Genomic DNA, 14404 nt, shown 5'->3' with positions numbered 1-14404 from the left:
GCTGCTTGACTGCAAAATATTATCTGTTTTAATTCATTAGACTCTACGATTTTGTCTTGTAAAAAGTTCTTCATTGATTGTAGATGATATAACACCTAAATACCCAATCGTATCCTAATATAAGAGATTTACGACTCCTTTTTTACACTGTGAGACTGGGGCAGAGCAGGGAGAAGGAAGCAACCCAGAAGCAGCTAAGCCAATGGTCCTTTCTTTCCGTCTGCAAATTGCCACTCTGATTCATTCGAGAAGGATTCTTGTGGGGTAATTAACCAATCCCGAAATTAAATTCACGGGAAATGAATTCAACTTCCATTTCTAAATTCCCGAGTATCCTTGGACGAACCGACAAATTTGTTTACAAGTAAATGATCCACTTTTCTGAAAAGCAAACACTTAGGAGCCCCCTGTCCAATTTCCTCAATTATATTTTCCAGTGGCGTGTCATCGCTGATAACCGATAATGCTTCGGTCAGTAAACCTAATAAAAAACCAAAGCTGGAAAAGCTTTTCCTGTTAATTTCCAAATTACGCCAAAGCTACATGTGTTTTTACTGTATATAAAAGATTCATCTTTATCTTATCTTACTCTTATCTTTCCACTTGATAGAGTCAAAATTATATAATAAAATAACAAAATATATTCTGTTCGGCTTTTAAACACTTAATACTGTTACTTAGTTTTTATATTATAAATTAGTTTTCTATTAAAAAGTATTCAACATCTGTATTTAAAAAAAAAAACTTCTTAAACTTTAAAATAAATTACATTAAAATCAAAATCTTTTATCTTAATCTCAATAAAAATTAAAAAGAGACGGAAAAAAGTATATCCGAACGAAAAAATTCGTTGAGTTTGATAAATCTTCAACCAATTAAAAGAATTTAACTCTAATCTTCCTTTTTGTTTAGATATTCTTTCAATTTTGTTTTAATTTTGAGGATCTTAAATTTTGATTAATTTAATACTTCCTCTCTTTTTTTTTTCTATTATAATTTTCCATCCTTGATTCATTCAAATAGGTGATTTTGACTTTATCAAACCCTAGACCATGTGATTAATTACATTAAAGAAAAAAAGGTATGATTCGAACATTTGATGTATGAACTACCATTGCATCTAATTACAAAAGACAGAAAGATTAGGCAGCAAGGTGCAACGTATTGGCCATGGCCCCTTCGATCTTTTCAAATTCTTTAATTATTATTTTTTAATATTAAAATGTATATTACTTTGTCTATTGTAACCAAAAAGAAAAAAACATCCATAATTACTATTTTTTTGCTATGTAAAGATGAGTATCACCATAATTTCTTGTGACTAATTTTTATCATAATGTTTTTTTATAAAATTATAGCTTTTAATAATTATATTTTTTCAATAAATATATATATGTATGTATATAAAAAACATTAAATTAACGTATTTGTTCATAAACAATCATAAGCAAATATTCCCTCGCTAAATGTTTGATTAGATTAATTCACTAATAAAGTCACCTACCATGAAATATAATTTTTAATCAAATAATTCGTTTATTTTTATGTATATTTATAAAATTTGAATTTAATTTACTAAAATCACTCAAATCAAGTGAGCAAACTTAAAGATCATCCAATCCATGCATTCAAAGAGAGAAGAGTTAAATTAACATCGTAGCCGTCAAAAGTGATGGGAGATCAAACATGGTGCGACCGTCCGCAGGAAACAATAACCCAGCAACCCAATTTGGTAAATTTGAACGAGAAAAGGAATAAAAAAAGGGAAAAAAAAATAGCGTAAGATTTCAGTCTTTGCTTCTTGGGTGATGACGGCTGTACGTTTATAGGGCGAGAGACGACATTTTCGAGCATTCAATTTGTTTCCATATAATCATCTCCTTTCACTGTATATCTAACCTTTGCCAGGGTTTTTCCTTTTTCCTTTTAGTTTCGAGGGTTTTCCTTTCGGTTTGTTTTGTGTGTGTTGGTGGCCGCTTTCTTGACCATCTCTCCATGCTCTCTCCCCAACCGTAGCAGGCTGGGGGCCCCCACCGTCCAATGTCTCTCTTCCAATCCCCCGCCGTTGATCAATTCAGCAACGGCTGCGATCACCGTCTGTCTTCCAAGCGTAAGTTTGACGATTATGCCCTTGCTTTCGACGAAGCCGACGAAGATGAGGCTCCCTTAGTCCCCGTCAGAATGCGAAAAGACGATCACCACCACCATCTCCACCATCAAGGAAGCCATCCGATCACAGCCGTTCAGCCCTCGTCGAAAGGTTCCTCTTCCTCCTCGCCTGCCTCCTTCCTCGATTCCCGCCCTTCCTCATCCGATGCTCCCTCATCGTCCGCCTCGTGTTCCTCCTCCCGTCTCCAATTCTTCATCCGGATGATCTCGGAGGGCAACACCATCGTGGTCCATGCTAATTCGGAGGACACCGTGAAATCCCTCCACGAAAGGATTCAGCTGATGACCGGAATTCCGGTGATCGAGCAGCGCCTAATTTATCGCGGGAAACAGCTCCAGTGGGAGCAATCCCTAGCCGATTGCGCCATCCAAAATGACGCCGGACTACAACTCGTTGGCCGTATGCGATCGACGGAACACCCACAGACCTGGCAGGTCATGGACGACATGATCTCCCTCATTTGCCGCCTTTGCCGAGGCGAATCAGTCCCTTCCTCAACCAAACGCATTAAAGATTGCTTGATCAAGTTCTTCACAATTACTCCAAAGGACAACAACGATTCCGCCCCTGCTCACTTGCACATATTTATGGCATCTTCTGCTCCTGCCGCTATGGTAATGCTTTATATGTCTCCGATTAATGGTAATAAGCAGTGTGCTGATTCTTCAATAAGACATTTCTTAAATTCGTGTCGGAATGCATTATCAAAACAGTTGCATTCTTATTGTGCACCAATAGTGTTAGAGTTTTGCAAGTTACTTAGGAAGGTTGTTAACGAGGATAGTTTGTATGCGATGTGCCGGAGTACACTCGGGTCGTTGTTGGAAACTGTTGGCACTTCCAGGGGTTTAGTGCTGCGAGAGGTTAAAGGGTCGATTGTCATGCAAGAGATTTTCCCCTTTGTTAGTGAGTTGGCTGATAAGTTATCTAAGGATTTGGATTGTAGTATAGATTCTACCACTAGCGGGGGACCATCATCAAGTGATGTCAGGGATTTCACAGCATTCTTAAACCCTTTGCGGTCTGCTATTTTGGAGCAAGTGGGGTTTCGTATTCCGATATCAGTTGACTGGGAAAAGAAGGATTACAACCTTCCTCCTTATGGGGAGGAGATTGAGTTTCTTCATGCTATATTTAATGATTTGTTGGCCAAAATGGAAAAATGCCTTGTTAGAATGGAGGAAAACTTTGCTGTGAGAGGAAGCAGGGATGGTGGAGTAGTTCATTCCGGGTCGTCTCAGTATCTTGCCATTTTGAAGGAACTGAATGGCATCTCAAAACTTTATGAGGGTGCTGAAGAGCAGTTTTGGATGGTTTTGAGGAATAGGAAGTCTTCGTTGTGTTCTTTAATTATTAGCTTTGCGAGGCGAACTGATGATAATCGATGGTTACTTGAGCATAAGGATGTCACTGATTTTGAATCTAGGAGGCATTTGGCAATGATGATGTTTCAAGAGGTAAAAGAAGATTATGAGGAATTGCATGAGATGCTCATTGACAGGTCTCAATTATTGGCAGAATCATTTGAATACATTGCTCGTGCTGAGCCTGAATCACTACATGCTGGTCTATTTATGGAATTTAAAAATGAAGAAGCTACTGGCCCTGGTGTACTGAGGGAGTGGTTTTTCTTGGTATGCCAAGCTATATTCAATCCAGAGAATGCCCTTTTTGTGCCTTGCTCAAATGACCGTAGAAGATTTTTTCCTAATCCAGGTAAGTTTCCTCTGAACTTCCAAACCTCTAATTACCATCCTGCCTCGAGATGATATATTTCTTAGTCCTTGTGGTGCAAGAGAGATAGGATTTCTCAAAGCTCATTGTGAAATAATATTACAAGCAATAATTAATATGTTTCTGAGGTAGTTATTAGATTTGTTTAGAGTTTGTGTATTTTAGATTTTTGATATAGAATATGAACAGAATGAACTTTAGAGGGCTTGATAAGTGAGAAAAATTTTTATTAAGACTTTGTTCTGCTCACTATATTTGTCACTTTTCGGATGTCAGTGTTCCCTTGTTTCTTTTATAAACATGGTTTGAGGTAGTAGAAGGTAAGATTCTTGAAGCACAGCTTGTGTTAGTTCTAAAGTTGGAGGACTGCCTTTTGCAGCTTGTACTGGCTATATTATGTGCTGGGACTAGTATGATTGGAAGCACAAGTAGAAACCCATGTGAAATGATATGCCTTGAAACACGGAAATAGTGCATCAAAATTTTGCTTTGCAGAATGTAAAACCAAGTGAAATTATTGATACTTTGATAGAGACATTAAAATCTAGTTATGGGAACTATTTATACATTAGATATGTGGTGTTATCCAAATTCTTCGAATTACCTCTTATAGGTGCATAGTGTACTTTGTAGATTTTCTTAAATGATGTAAAGAGATATTTTCATAATCCGATTAAGTGTTGAGTAGTTCAAACATTCCTGAATTTTGCACTAAACTCATTTTTCTTTTGGCACATGTTTCTTTCTATACTTGCTCTTTTGTTAAATGAGGCCTATGACTTATTTCCAATCTTGATAATACTGATGGCATCAAGATATTGATTCAATTTTTGGGGCATTGTGACTGAAACCCAGTTCTGTTTGGTGCTTTTTTCCCATTAAAAAGTTGAAATCTTATTATTATTTTATATTTTAAAAGCATAGTCTGCAAAGACCATATAATACCTTATGAGGATTTCCTCCTTTACTGTGATCCAGGGTATATGTTGCTTATGTGTTTTTCTATACGCAGCATCTAGGGTGGATCCTTTGCACCTTGAGTATTTCAGTTTCGCTGGCCGTGTGATTGCTTTGGCATTGATGCATAAAGTGCAAGTTGGTGTTGTCTTTGATCGTGTGTTTTTCTTACAATTGGCTGGAATGCATATATCTTTGGAAGATATAAGAGAGGCAGATCCGTGCCTGTATAGCAGCTGCAAGAAGATTCTGGAGATGGATGCTGAGTTTATTGATTCAGATGCTTTAGGACTGACATTTGTTAGAGAAATTGAGGAGTTAGGATCCAGGAGGGTTATGGAGCTCTGCCCTGGTGGGAAAAGCATTGTTGTAAATAGCAGGAATAGGCAGGAATATGTTAATCTTCTTATTCGGGATCGCTTTGTAACATCTATTTCTGAACAGGTATACCATTTTGCCCAAGGTTTCAGCCATATTCTTTCTAACTCAAGGCTCCAGAAGTTCTTTTTCCAAAGTTTAGAGCTTGAGGACCTTGATTGGATGCTATATGGAAGTGAAAGTCCCATCTCCGTTGAAGACTGGAAGGCACATACTGAGTATAATGGCTACAGAGAAAATGATCCTCAAATAACCTGGTTCTGGGAGGTATGGACTTACAGGATTGTTTTTTAATCCTGGCTAATAATGCCCAAGAAGTAGTTATGGTGCATAATTTTCAGCTGTGAAAAATGATCCTGATAATATTAAATGAGGTTAAAGCAGTGATGAAACTGTTGTTAGATGATTTCTTTAGCACTTTACTATTATCCGATTTTTCAGGCTTTGACAACAACCATAATTAATAATATGGCAATAGATAAAAGCGCGGGGATGAAGTGGGACATGTGCAATAGCTATAGTTGTCTTATCACTTAGGCCTATGAACCTATAGGTTTTTACTTTTCTTCCCTCAATGATGTACTATCTCATGTTCAAAAATGTTGCAGATTGTTCGGGAAATGTCAGCGGAGCAGAGAAAGGTGCTTCTTTTCTTCTGGACCTCGGTAAAGAATCTTCCAGTTGAAGGTTTCCGTGGTTTAGCCTCTCGGCTTTACATTTACAAGTCCTCAGAGCCCCATGAGCGTCTTCCTTCATCTCATACCTGCTTTTACCGGTTGTGTTTCCCACCATATCCCTCCATGACTGAAATGCAAAAACGTTTTAGAGTTGTCACTCAGGAACATGTTGGTTGCAGCTTCGGTACCTGGTAAAAACATTGGTTACCATTTGCATTTTGAGGTGGAAAAGGGTTTTTGAATGCACATAGAAAAAAAAAATTGTACTGAGCTTGTACAGGTTATAGCCTTGCTTTATCATTAGACTATGCAAGAAGGTGATGTAGCTAATTGTCTTTCCTTCATGAGATGTCATTGCCTTTTTTTCTGGTTCTCCTCTGGAATTAACTGTTTATATAGGTGTATAGCATAAATAAGGCAGGGGGCAAGATGGAAGAATTGCTCACTTCCATGGACTTTGCTGGGCATCAGCTTCAGGCAGCTTTCTTGTATTTATACAGTTGTGCAATGACATCTAGAGTCTAGACTCACAGAAAGCCTCTTAAATAGTCTAAATCTGCATGTCTCTGAAATTTTTTTCTTTCTTTGTCACATATATCATAGATTATTTAGAACTCGGACTAATGGTGAAGTATTCATGCTGATCAGATTGAAATCTGTTGTAGGAAACGATCGAGATTGGCAAACATCTTACAAACAGTTAAAATTTGTTACGTGCCTTGCTGCACCCTGAGTAATATCATAGTTATCAATATCGTGTAATACAATAATTATAAAAAAGGATAGTAATTGTACTGTGATGTGGCATCGGATTTTGCTTTTTGATAAAGATTAATGGGGACTCGAAATATTTGAATACATTTGTGATGAATAAGACTAATCCATGGCAAGCTCAACAAATTGGAATCGATGATGATGTCAGAATGTTCTTTTTTTTATATATATATATTTGGAGGAGAGGGATTCGAATCTTGCTTTTTAAGCAGAGGGTCATGCATCAATCAATAAGCTAAATGCTCGGTATGTTAAAATGCTTAAACTCAAGCCTAGACTGAATTGTAGGAAGCTTATAATGAAATTGAGTAGAAGGAAACCTTGAAATGAGAAGGCGGGTCCTTAATGTACTAATTGCCAAGGCGAACAAGACGCAATTGGGGTTAAACGAAAATATAAATATATTTATAGTCCAAATTAATATCTTTATTATGCAAATATAGAGATTACATCTCATCACACCCAATACCAAACTCATCTTGACTCTTTTCTTGCAACCCAAACAAAGACATATTCCATGCCCTTCAAAGCAACTTCCTCCCAAATGTAAAACCCATAGTTTGATCCACCTGGTATGGCCCCAAATTTTTCATATCAAACCCCAAAAGAAAGGAAAGGAAAGAAACAAACTCCTCATCCACATCCTCCATAGCTTTAGTAAACATGCAAACCTAATAAAGAAGCCCCTCAGCCTTAAAACTATGCCACCTTCTCTCCGTAGAGTAGCTCTATTCCTCAGCCTTCTCAACAGGAACTTCGGTGCTGGCTTCCTCTTCCTCTTCAGCTGCCTTCTCTTCCTTAGCCGGTTTCTCCTCCTCTACAGCAGGTGCTTCCGAGGTGGGCTTTGGGGTCTCCTCCACTTTGGCCTCCTCCGCAACTGCTTCTGTCTTTACCTCCGGGGTCTCTTCCTTTGTCTCCTTTGCGGCTGGCTTCTCTAATTCCTCAACCTTGGCTTCTTCTACAACTTCTTTGGTATCAGCTTCAGCCACCGGGGCTTTAGCATTGGGAGCTTCGGTTTCCTCTGCAGCAGGGGCATCGGATGCCGTTTCCGCAGCTGGTGCTTCGGCGCTCACTGACTCAGCCACAGGTGCTGCAGCTGCTGCCTCCTCTTTGGGTGTCTTCTCAACCTTGCTCACCTCTGCTGTCTCGTTCTCTGGCAATGGTGCTGCAGCTGGCTGAACCTGGAAGGCCCAAAAAAACCATTTTACTCCAGAACGAAAATTTTGAGTCGATCATTGAGAGCATTGAAATCAATATTATCTACTTAAGTTGATCAGCATGTAGTTTTGTTTCATTACAGAACATTAGGGAAAAGGATTCAGAAGCTAGCTAGTGAAAGATACATAGGATCCTGCCCTATCAGCATGCTGAAGGCGTTATCACCTTGTAGAACAAGTATGATCAGTGATAAAGTTTTCGAAGGACGAAAATGAGGTCACTGATAATCAACTACAAGTGAAGAATGATGATCGCCATCAGGCAGGCATCACAAGTTGTGCTTGCAACCTTATGAAAGAACTCCGGCTAGATTGATTAACATCACAAGACTACAATAACGAAATCTGAAAATCTGCTCAAAGCTTCGGCAAAAAGCCCAAGATGGACTCTATACCGTTGAGCATGCAATAGAACAACCAGATACGATCAACCCCATCAGGGCTGAAGGGCTGATCCATCTCTTTCGAGCGAGATCAGATAGGATTCTTTATAACCAAAACAATAAACTTAATCGCACATTGCACCATTGGATGATCTATCATATGATAATCCATGCAAACGGGATATCGAAAAAACAGAAAAGCAAGATCAGTATAAACCCAAAAAAGATTAGCTTGATTACCTCAACACTGGCCATTTGGGAAGCAAAAGGAAATATTGCAAGGGGAAACTTTGAAACACAGAAGTTATTGGAAAGAAGAAACGAATAGCTAGAGATGAGCAAAGAGTAGTGGTGAAAAGATGATGAATGTGAGAGCTATATATAGAGACGAGAAAGCTCTGGCCTTTCCATTAAAGAATTGGAGGAAAGAGAGAGAGATGAACAGGGTGCTGAGAGCATTTGAAAGAATCTTGGGCAATCTGGCGTCTCATGTTAGCCATTGTCTAGTTGTAAATGTTTCTGCTTTTTTTTTTTTCTTGATAAAGTAATAAATTAGATAAGACTATTGGGTATAATTTAAGATAGAATTATATACATAACAACAATGAATTGGCAAATGGCAAAATGGTGGAGGCCATTTCTTTGTATCAGCATCATATCTTTCTTTTGAGTGGGTCTCTCTGTGTGACCATATCATGCTTTCATGTTCTCTTAGAAGGCATTGCCATTTCTTTTGCTTTAGTTTCTTGGGGTCTTGAGAACACTAAGCTTTACTTAAAATGCCATAATATATACCTGTAATCATACAAATTACATATAAAAGCTTTTGCAAACTTAAAAGACAAATACCCTTTCATAAATTAATTATTATTTACGCATTACGCATTATTTCTTTGAGTTTTTTTTTTTGCGTGAAACAAATATTTAAAAACGAAGAGAATATATATATTAAAAAACTTAAAACTTTTATAAATTCGATTTAACATTTTGAGTGCATCAAAAGCCAATTGGATGGAGTAGATGGATATTTGTTGTCTTATTTTATGTTCAACAGTCATAGCTTAGTAAGCACAAACCGACCATTGTACAACAAACAAATAAATTGTAGTCTGATTCATAAACTAAATGATTAAGTACACAAAGAAAATTGGCGCTAATATTTAGTGGACCAAAAAAGAAGAGATTGAATTGCCACCCTTGTTGCTATACACAATAATGAAATTGGGTGTCGATCAAATCTACTAGATTGTATTGGTATAATTGTGGGTGTAAAAACAGGACCGGTTTCACTGTCGGGGTCAAACAGTTTTTAGCTAATTTTAAGGTTTTTTTTTTTAACTTTATTTTCACCTACCACATTGCTGATAAATGATGCTGATTGATGGGGGGATGGTGACGGTGGTGTGGACGTGAGCCAAAAACAAGAACCCAGAGAGTTTTAGGACGGTGGGAGCTAAAAGCCAGGGGGACCCTGCCCACCCCAAACTACGATCATTGCCCATCCGAACGAAAGTGACCCCACTCTTTCATTGAAAATATTGCTGCCGTGGCCCGCTTTTCTACCCACTGATTCACCCCTCCCCCTTTTGGGAACCGCCACCCGCCCTTGGCAAGTAGGCCCCATGACTGATGGTCTCCAGGTCGGACTCTCGTGACGCCGGGCCCACTTCCTGGGCCGTCTGATTTGCCACGCATGATCACTGTCATCCTCTGATCTATGTCCTCGTATAAAGCCACCCCCCGTTGCCCCCCTCCCCCACCCCCTTAATTTCTTTGAATTATACTACTACAAGAGTACTATAATTCATCGTGGATCTCCATATTAACTTAAATTTTGGACGCAAATGAAGATGATAATGATGGTGATGCATCGAGATTCGTGGCAGGAATCACTGTTCTTGTCCACCTAGTTTTGTGGGAAGACAGGAATGGTTTTGCAAATATCTTTTACCATTATGGTACAAATACTGCAAATTTACCCTGTAAAAGTGTAGGGAAGATGGCGGAAAAGTGTTAAGACGGTGAGGAGGATGGGTCCCCCTGAAAATCAAAAGGACCCACCAAAGTGTTTGAGCTGTTGTACAGATTCGAACAGGGTACCATGTAATGCTCCATGCCGGGACAACCTCGGGTCCTAGACTCCTAGTGTTTGGTTTTACATGTTACCGATTCATTTGCTGATCTGTTGATCTTTGAAACAGGGGATTTGATGATGATATTCCATCGTTTTCATGGGGTCCATGGGTGAAGCCGAGGCCTTTGTTTTATAGTTTTCTTCCAGATTCTTGTTATGATTCAAAAATGCTGTCCCTTTTAACAACAACACGTAGCCAAACCCCCTGTGGCCGCCATTGGTGCCCAAAGTTACTGGCTGCTTGCTTGACCCTTTGCCTTTTTTGAAGAAAGTAATTTGCAGGCTGTGTAATGGCCCAGGGGAAAAGGGGTTATGGCCAACTTTGCCTTTTTGACAGATTACCTGCCCCTTTTTGATTCTTTCTCTTTTCTGGCGAACCCCCCCTCTTCTTTTTTTCTGGTTTTTTGCTCAAATCTTGCAATCAAGCTGGTCCACTAGAAAGGCCTCTGCCGGCATTGAAGTGAGCCTCTCGACACGACATGGGCCAACGAGGTATGAAAGTATCCGAAGTTTCGGGCCACCAGCGAAAGTCAAGCCGAATGCAGTAATGTTTCAGAGTCTTGATAATTTCAGACAATATGATGATCAGCAGTTATAATTTTCCCTAAAAATCAAGAAAATAATCAAAAATCACAGGCGCGAAAATGCATTATAAGACTTCAAACTGTAGGGAAATAATGATCCAATCAATGGTCCCTCTTCGAAACAACTGAGTTCAAAACTAAGTCATCCTTCGCTAGGTTCGATAAAGAAAGATTCAACATCAATAATAAGCCATAAAAATTGGGAAGATGGAAATTTTCTACTTGATTCTCGGAGAGTTGGATCATAAGCTAATACGCTAAACATGGTTTCTACAGGTTTGTCATCTTTTAGAGTTCAGCAAGTTTGTCAAGGCACGACTCAACTAACATGGGTTGGAAACTTCAATTGAAGCACCTGTGGACGATCCCTTTTGACAGCTGTTTATAGGCTCCTGATGTTCACCTGATGAGTTTTTTCAACACTGCTTCAGCCCGATGCTCAAATTTAGGGAGTGCCCACTCATGTTGGACTATGTCAAGACCGTCTTTCTCTGCACCCAGGCTCTGATAAGAAGGGAAATCCAAAGGGTTAGGAGGCATGCAAGGTTAAGAAATGAAAATAGTAAACCCTCGAATGAGCCTGATCTTGTAATTTCTTTACATGGTATTTTGAACATGTAAACCATATATCAAGCAATAAAAAGACAATGTCTTACAGTGATGCGTGTTGATCTTCATTGAACTAAAAGTTGCATGCAATTCTTATCATTTTTGTGATTAATTTAGTCCAACAGCAAAGCAAAAGGGAAGGGGGACACCCCCAGGTGAAAGTGAGGAAAAGCATCAGCTGAAATTCCGATCCCAAGGATTCTCAACAGGTAAATATCAAACCCCAAAAGCATGGGAGGTTTCTAAAGTTTGGAGAAAAACTAAGCCCTTGCCTCAAAAGTCGGTCACTCATAATAATGCCTCAAAAAGAAAAAGGCAAACATAAATTTTTAATTAAGGAATTAAACTTAGAAATGATTAAGAGTCCCCACATACAAATCAAGGAAAACCTATTTGACTCTGGCAGCCCAGACAGCAGCCACATTAGAAGAACAAAAGAATGCGGGTGTGGTAATGATGGTGGCAGTGTTGGGTCCATCCTTGGGGAATGGAATGCCCATTTCCCCCCCTGAGCCATTTTTAATTGATAAGCTAGTCATGCCACCCCAACCTCAATCGTAAACAAACAACTGACCAATTAAGTTCTAAACACAAGGAATCTCTGGAAAGCAAAGCACTCATTCTCTATGGCTGCAGCCTATAAGTACTACATTGCCTACTCAATACCCTTTAGGGTGTTATCCCAAAGCTTACCTACTGAGAGAACCCTAAGGAATCTACTTAGATAATTGCAAAAAGAACTTCAAATTAGCATAAGACCAAATTGTTAACAGCATAAGTCTCTCAAATGAAATAAACTAACCTAACTGCTTCCTACATATGCTACTTAGGGAAAATAATCTCCATTAAAGAGATAAAGAACAGGCTGATGAGGAATATGAGACCATGTGAAATTAAATTAGACACCTGAAACTTTTTGAGCATGAAACAGTCAACTGAGAACAGATTGAATCAATACCTTTGTTGGATCAAAGCCAAATCCACTCATCTGCATCATACGCTGCGTATCATCTGTTGCTGCAAAAAAAAAAATCATAATTTCACATGATTAAAGCCAGCAAATACATGATAAATCAAAGAACCAGAGGAACTGCATATAAGCCTTGTAGTGTTGTTATTTTGAAAGAAACAATTAACTTTGCAGATTATAAATATAATAAAAAACATAACAGGAAGTTCATGATCCAATACTAACCATTTTCCTCTCCTAGAATCAGACTAAATAAACCCCTCAAACCAAACAAATTGAGGAAATACCTGGAAATAAAAGAATTTGTCAATAGTTGGCAGTAATAAGCCAAGAAAGTCCCTCATAAATATAAGAGCTCAGAGGAAAAGAAAACATTAATAAAATCAAATATGAAAGCTTATTATATACAAAATTAGACCAGTACCATGAGCGGCTACTAACATAGCTCACATCAACTGTGCTAAGGTCAATACCATTCTGCAACATTGATCTGAACCTCTGGGTCAATGGGAAGGGTATTTTGGCTGCAAGAGAGGAAGACAGCAAAATAGAACAGGAAATCACATTACCAATAATCATAACAACACCAACATGATCAACTAAGTTAGAATTTGGGTCCAACACAACAAAAGAATGTGTCCATCACCAACAAAGCCAATCTGATTAGTAACAAGAAAAAGTTAAACTTTTGTAAATGAATTTGCAAGTTCAATGTTTCAAATGTAGCATTAAAACGGAAAAACTAAGAAATCTTGGAACTAAAATAGAGTTAAAGAACCAGACCTGCAACAAATCCAGAGAAGAAAAAGTTGACCCATGCAAAAGTGAGAGTCTGACAGCAACCATAAGTTTACCCAAAACAGTCAGTTTCTCTAACATAAGCAATCACACAGAAGCATAAGAACACTGACGGTGTCCATGCACCATAATAAATACCTGAGGTATAATCATTGAGAGGTTTTTCTTCATCATGTCCATAGCCATGTTAGGGTCAGAGAACATTTGTGCTTGCGCATTTTGAGCCTGGCCCTTGGGAACAAACAGCAATCCATTTTCCTACCACAGTGCAACAAAACTAACCTTAAATTTCTCCTTTTTCTAATTCTTAACTCAGTAACGTTAGCTACAACCGCAGCGTCTTGACTAATTCCAATTTGATTTCAACAAAAGAACTAAATTTAGGGAAGTTTGATCAGAACTTGAATAAAATGCAAAGATTAAGCTCGAACAACAAACTCAATTAGCATAAGAAGCTCTCCAATAATCAAAATCTACAAATTTGAATACCGATAATTTTCAATTTTAGTAATAAAAAATTAAAAAAAAAAGAAGGAAAGGCAAACCTCGTTGCTGAAATAAACCCTACGAGAGCGAAACGACTTGGGAGGGATGAAATTAGCGCCAGCTCGCAAATTCCGAGCCCTAACAATTACTTGCCTGCAAAGTAGAAAATCGAAAATCAGTGAATCAGAGGCCTACTTTCTATTTATCAAATTTAAAAAGAAAATAGAGTTGTAGGAGACGTGCCCTTCTTTGACGATCTTAGGATCGGGAACTTGCGAGGAGCGCATAAGCTTGGAGACAAAGTAGCGGAGGATGCCGATAAGGACCATCACCACTGATAGAGGAATCAGAACCCAATCTCTGATCGCCGTGTCGAGTACCAGATCTTCCGCCATCGCTGGATTCTACTCTGATCTTTGCTCCTCCGAAGGAAAACAATGCTTTTGGGCTTCTGTTTTCTCTCTCGTTTCACGACTGTCGTATCGCTTGTATGTTCTTTTCGTTGAATCGCCCTCTTAATTTTTTAGTTATTC

General features: G+C 38.6%; 3 protein-coding genes across 3 annotated transcripts; 1 reads left to right on the top strand and 2 right to left on the bottom strand.

Moving 5' to 3' along the window:
* On the top strand, positions 1788 to 6563 carry LOC18597281 (E3 ubiquitin-protein ligase UPL5). The gene is made up of 3 exons (XM_007026208.2): positions 1788 to 3886; positions 4917 to 5506; positions 5848 to 6563. The coding sequence occupies exons 1-3, from the start codon at positions 2041 to 2043 to the stop codon at positions 6109 to 6111; spliced, it is 2700 nt and encodes an 899-aa protein (XP_007026270.1). The 5' UTR covers positions 1788 to 2040; the 3' UTR covers positions 6112 to 6563.
* On the bottom strand, positions 7074 to 8841 carry LOC18597280 (major latex allergen Hev b 5). The gene is made up of 2 exons (XM_018122961.1): positions 8531 to 8841; positions 7074 to 7871 (listed from the first exon to the last, which is right to left on the bottom strand). The coding sequence occupies exons 1-2, from the start codon at positions 8543 to 8545 to the stop codon at positions 7419 to 7421; spliced, it is 468 nt and encodes a 155-aa protein (XP_017978450.1). The 5' UTR covers positions 8546 to 8841; the 3' UTR covers positions 7074 to 7418.
* Positions 11045 to 14386, bottom strand: LOC18597279 (ER membrane protein complex subunit 3). The gene is made up of 8 exons (XM_007026206.2): positions 14115 to 14386; positions 13931 to 14024; positions 13524 to 13643; positions 13371 to 13419; positions 13012 to 13111; positions 12813 to 12874; positions 12576 to 12634; positions 11045 to 11512 (listed from the first exon to the last, which is right to left on the bottom strand). Exons 1-8 carry the CDS (start codon positions 14264 to 14266, stop codon positions 11408 to 11410), a joined length of 741 nt encoding a protein of 246 aa, XP_007026268.1. The 5' UTR covers positions 14267 to 14386; the 3' UTR covers positions 11045 to 11407.

Source organism: Theobroma cacao, chromosome 6, assembly GCF_000208745.1.
Source record: "Theobroma cacao cultivar B97-61/B2 chromosome 6, Criollo_cocoa_genome_V2, whole genome shotgun sequence".
Classification (NCBI taxonomy): domain Eukaryota; kingdom Viridiplantae; phylum Streptophyta; class Magnoliopsida; order Malvales; family Malvaceae; genus Theobroma; species Theobroma cacao.
This window is presented reverse-complemented; position numbering and strand designations above follow the sequence as displayed.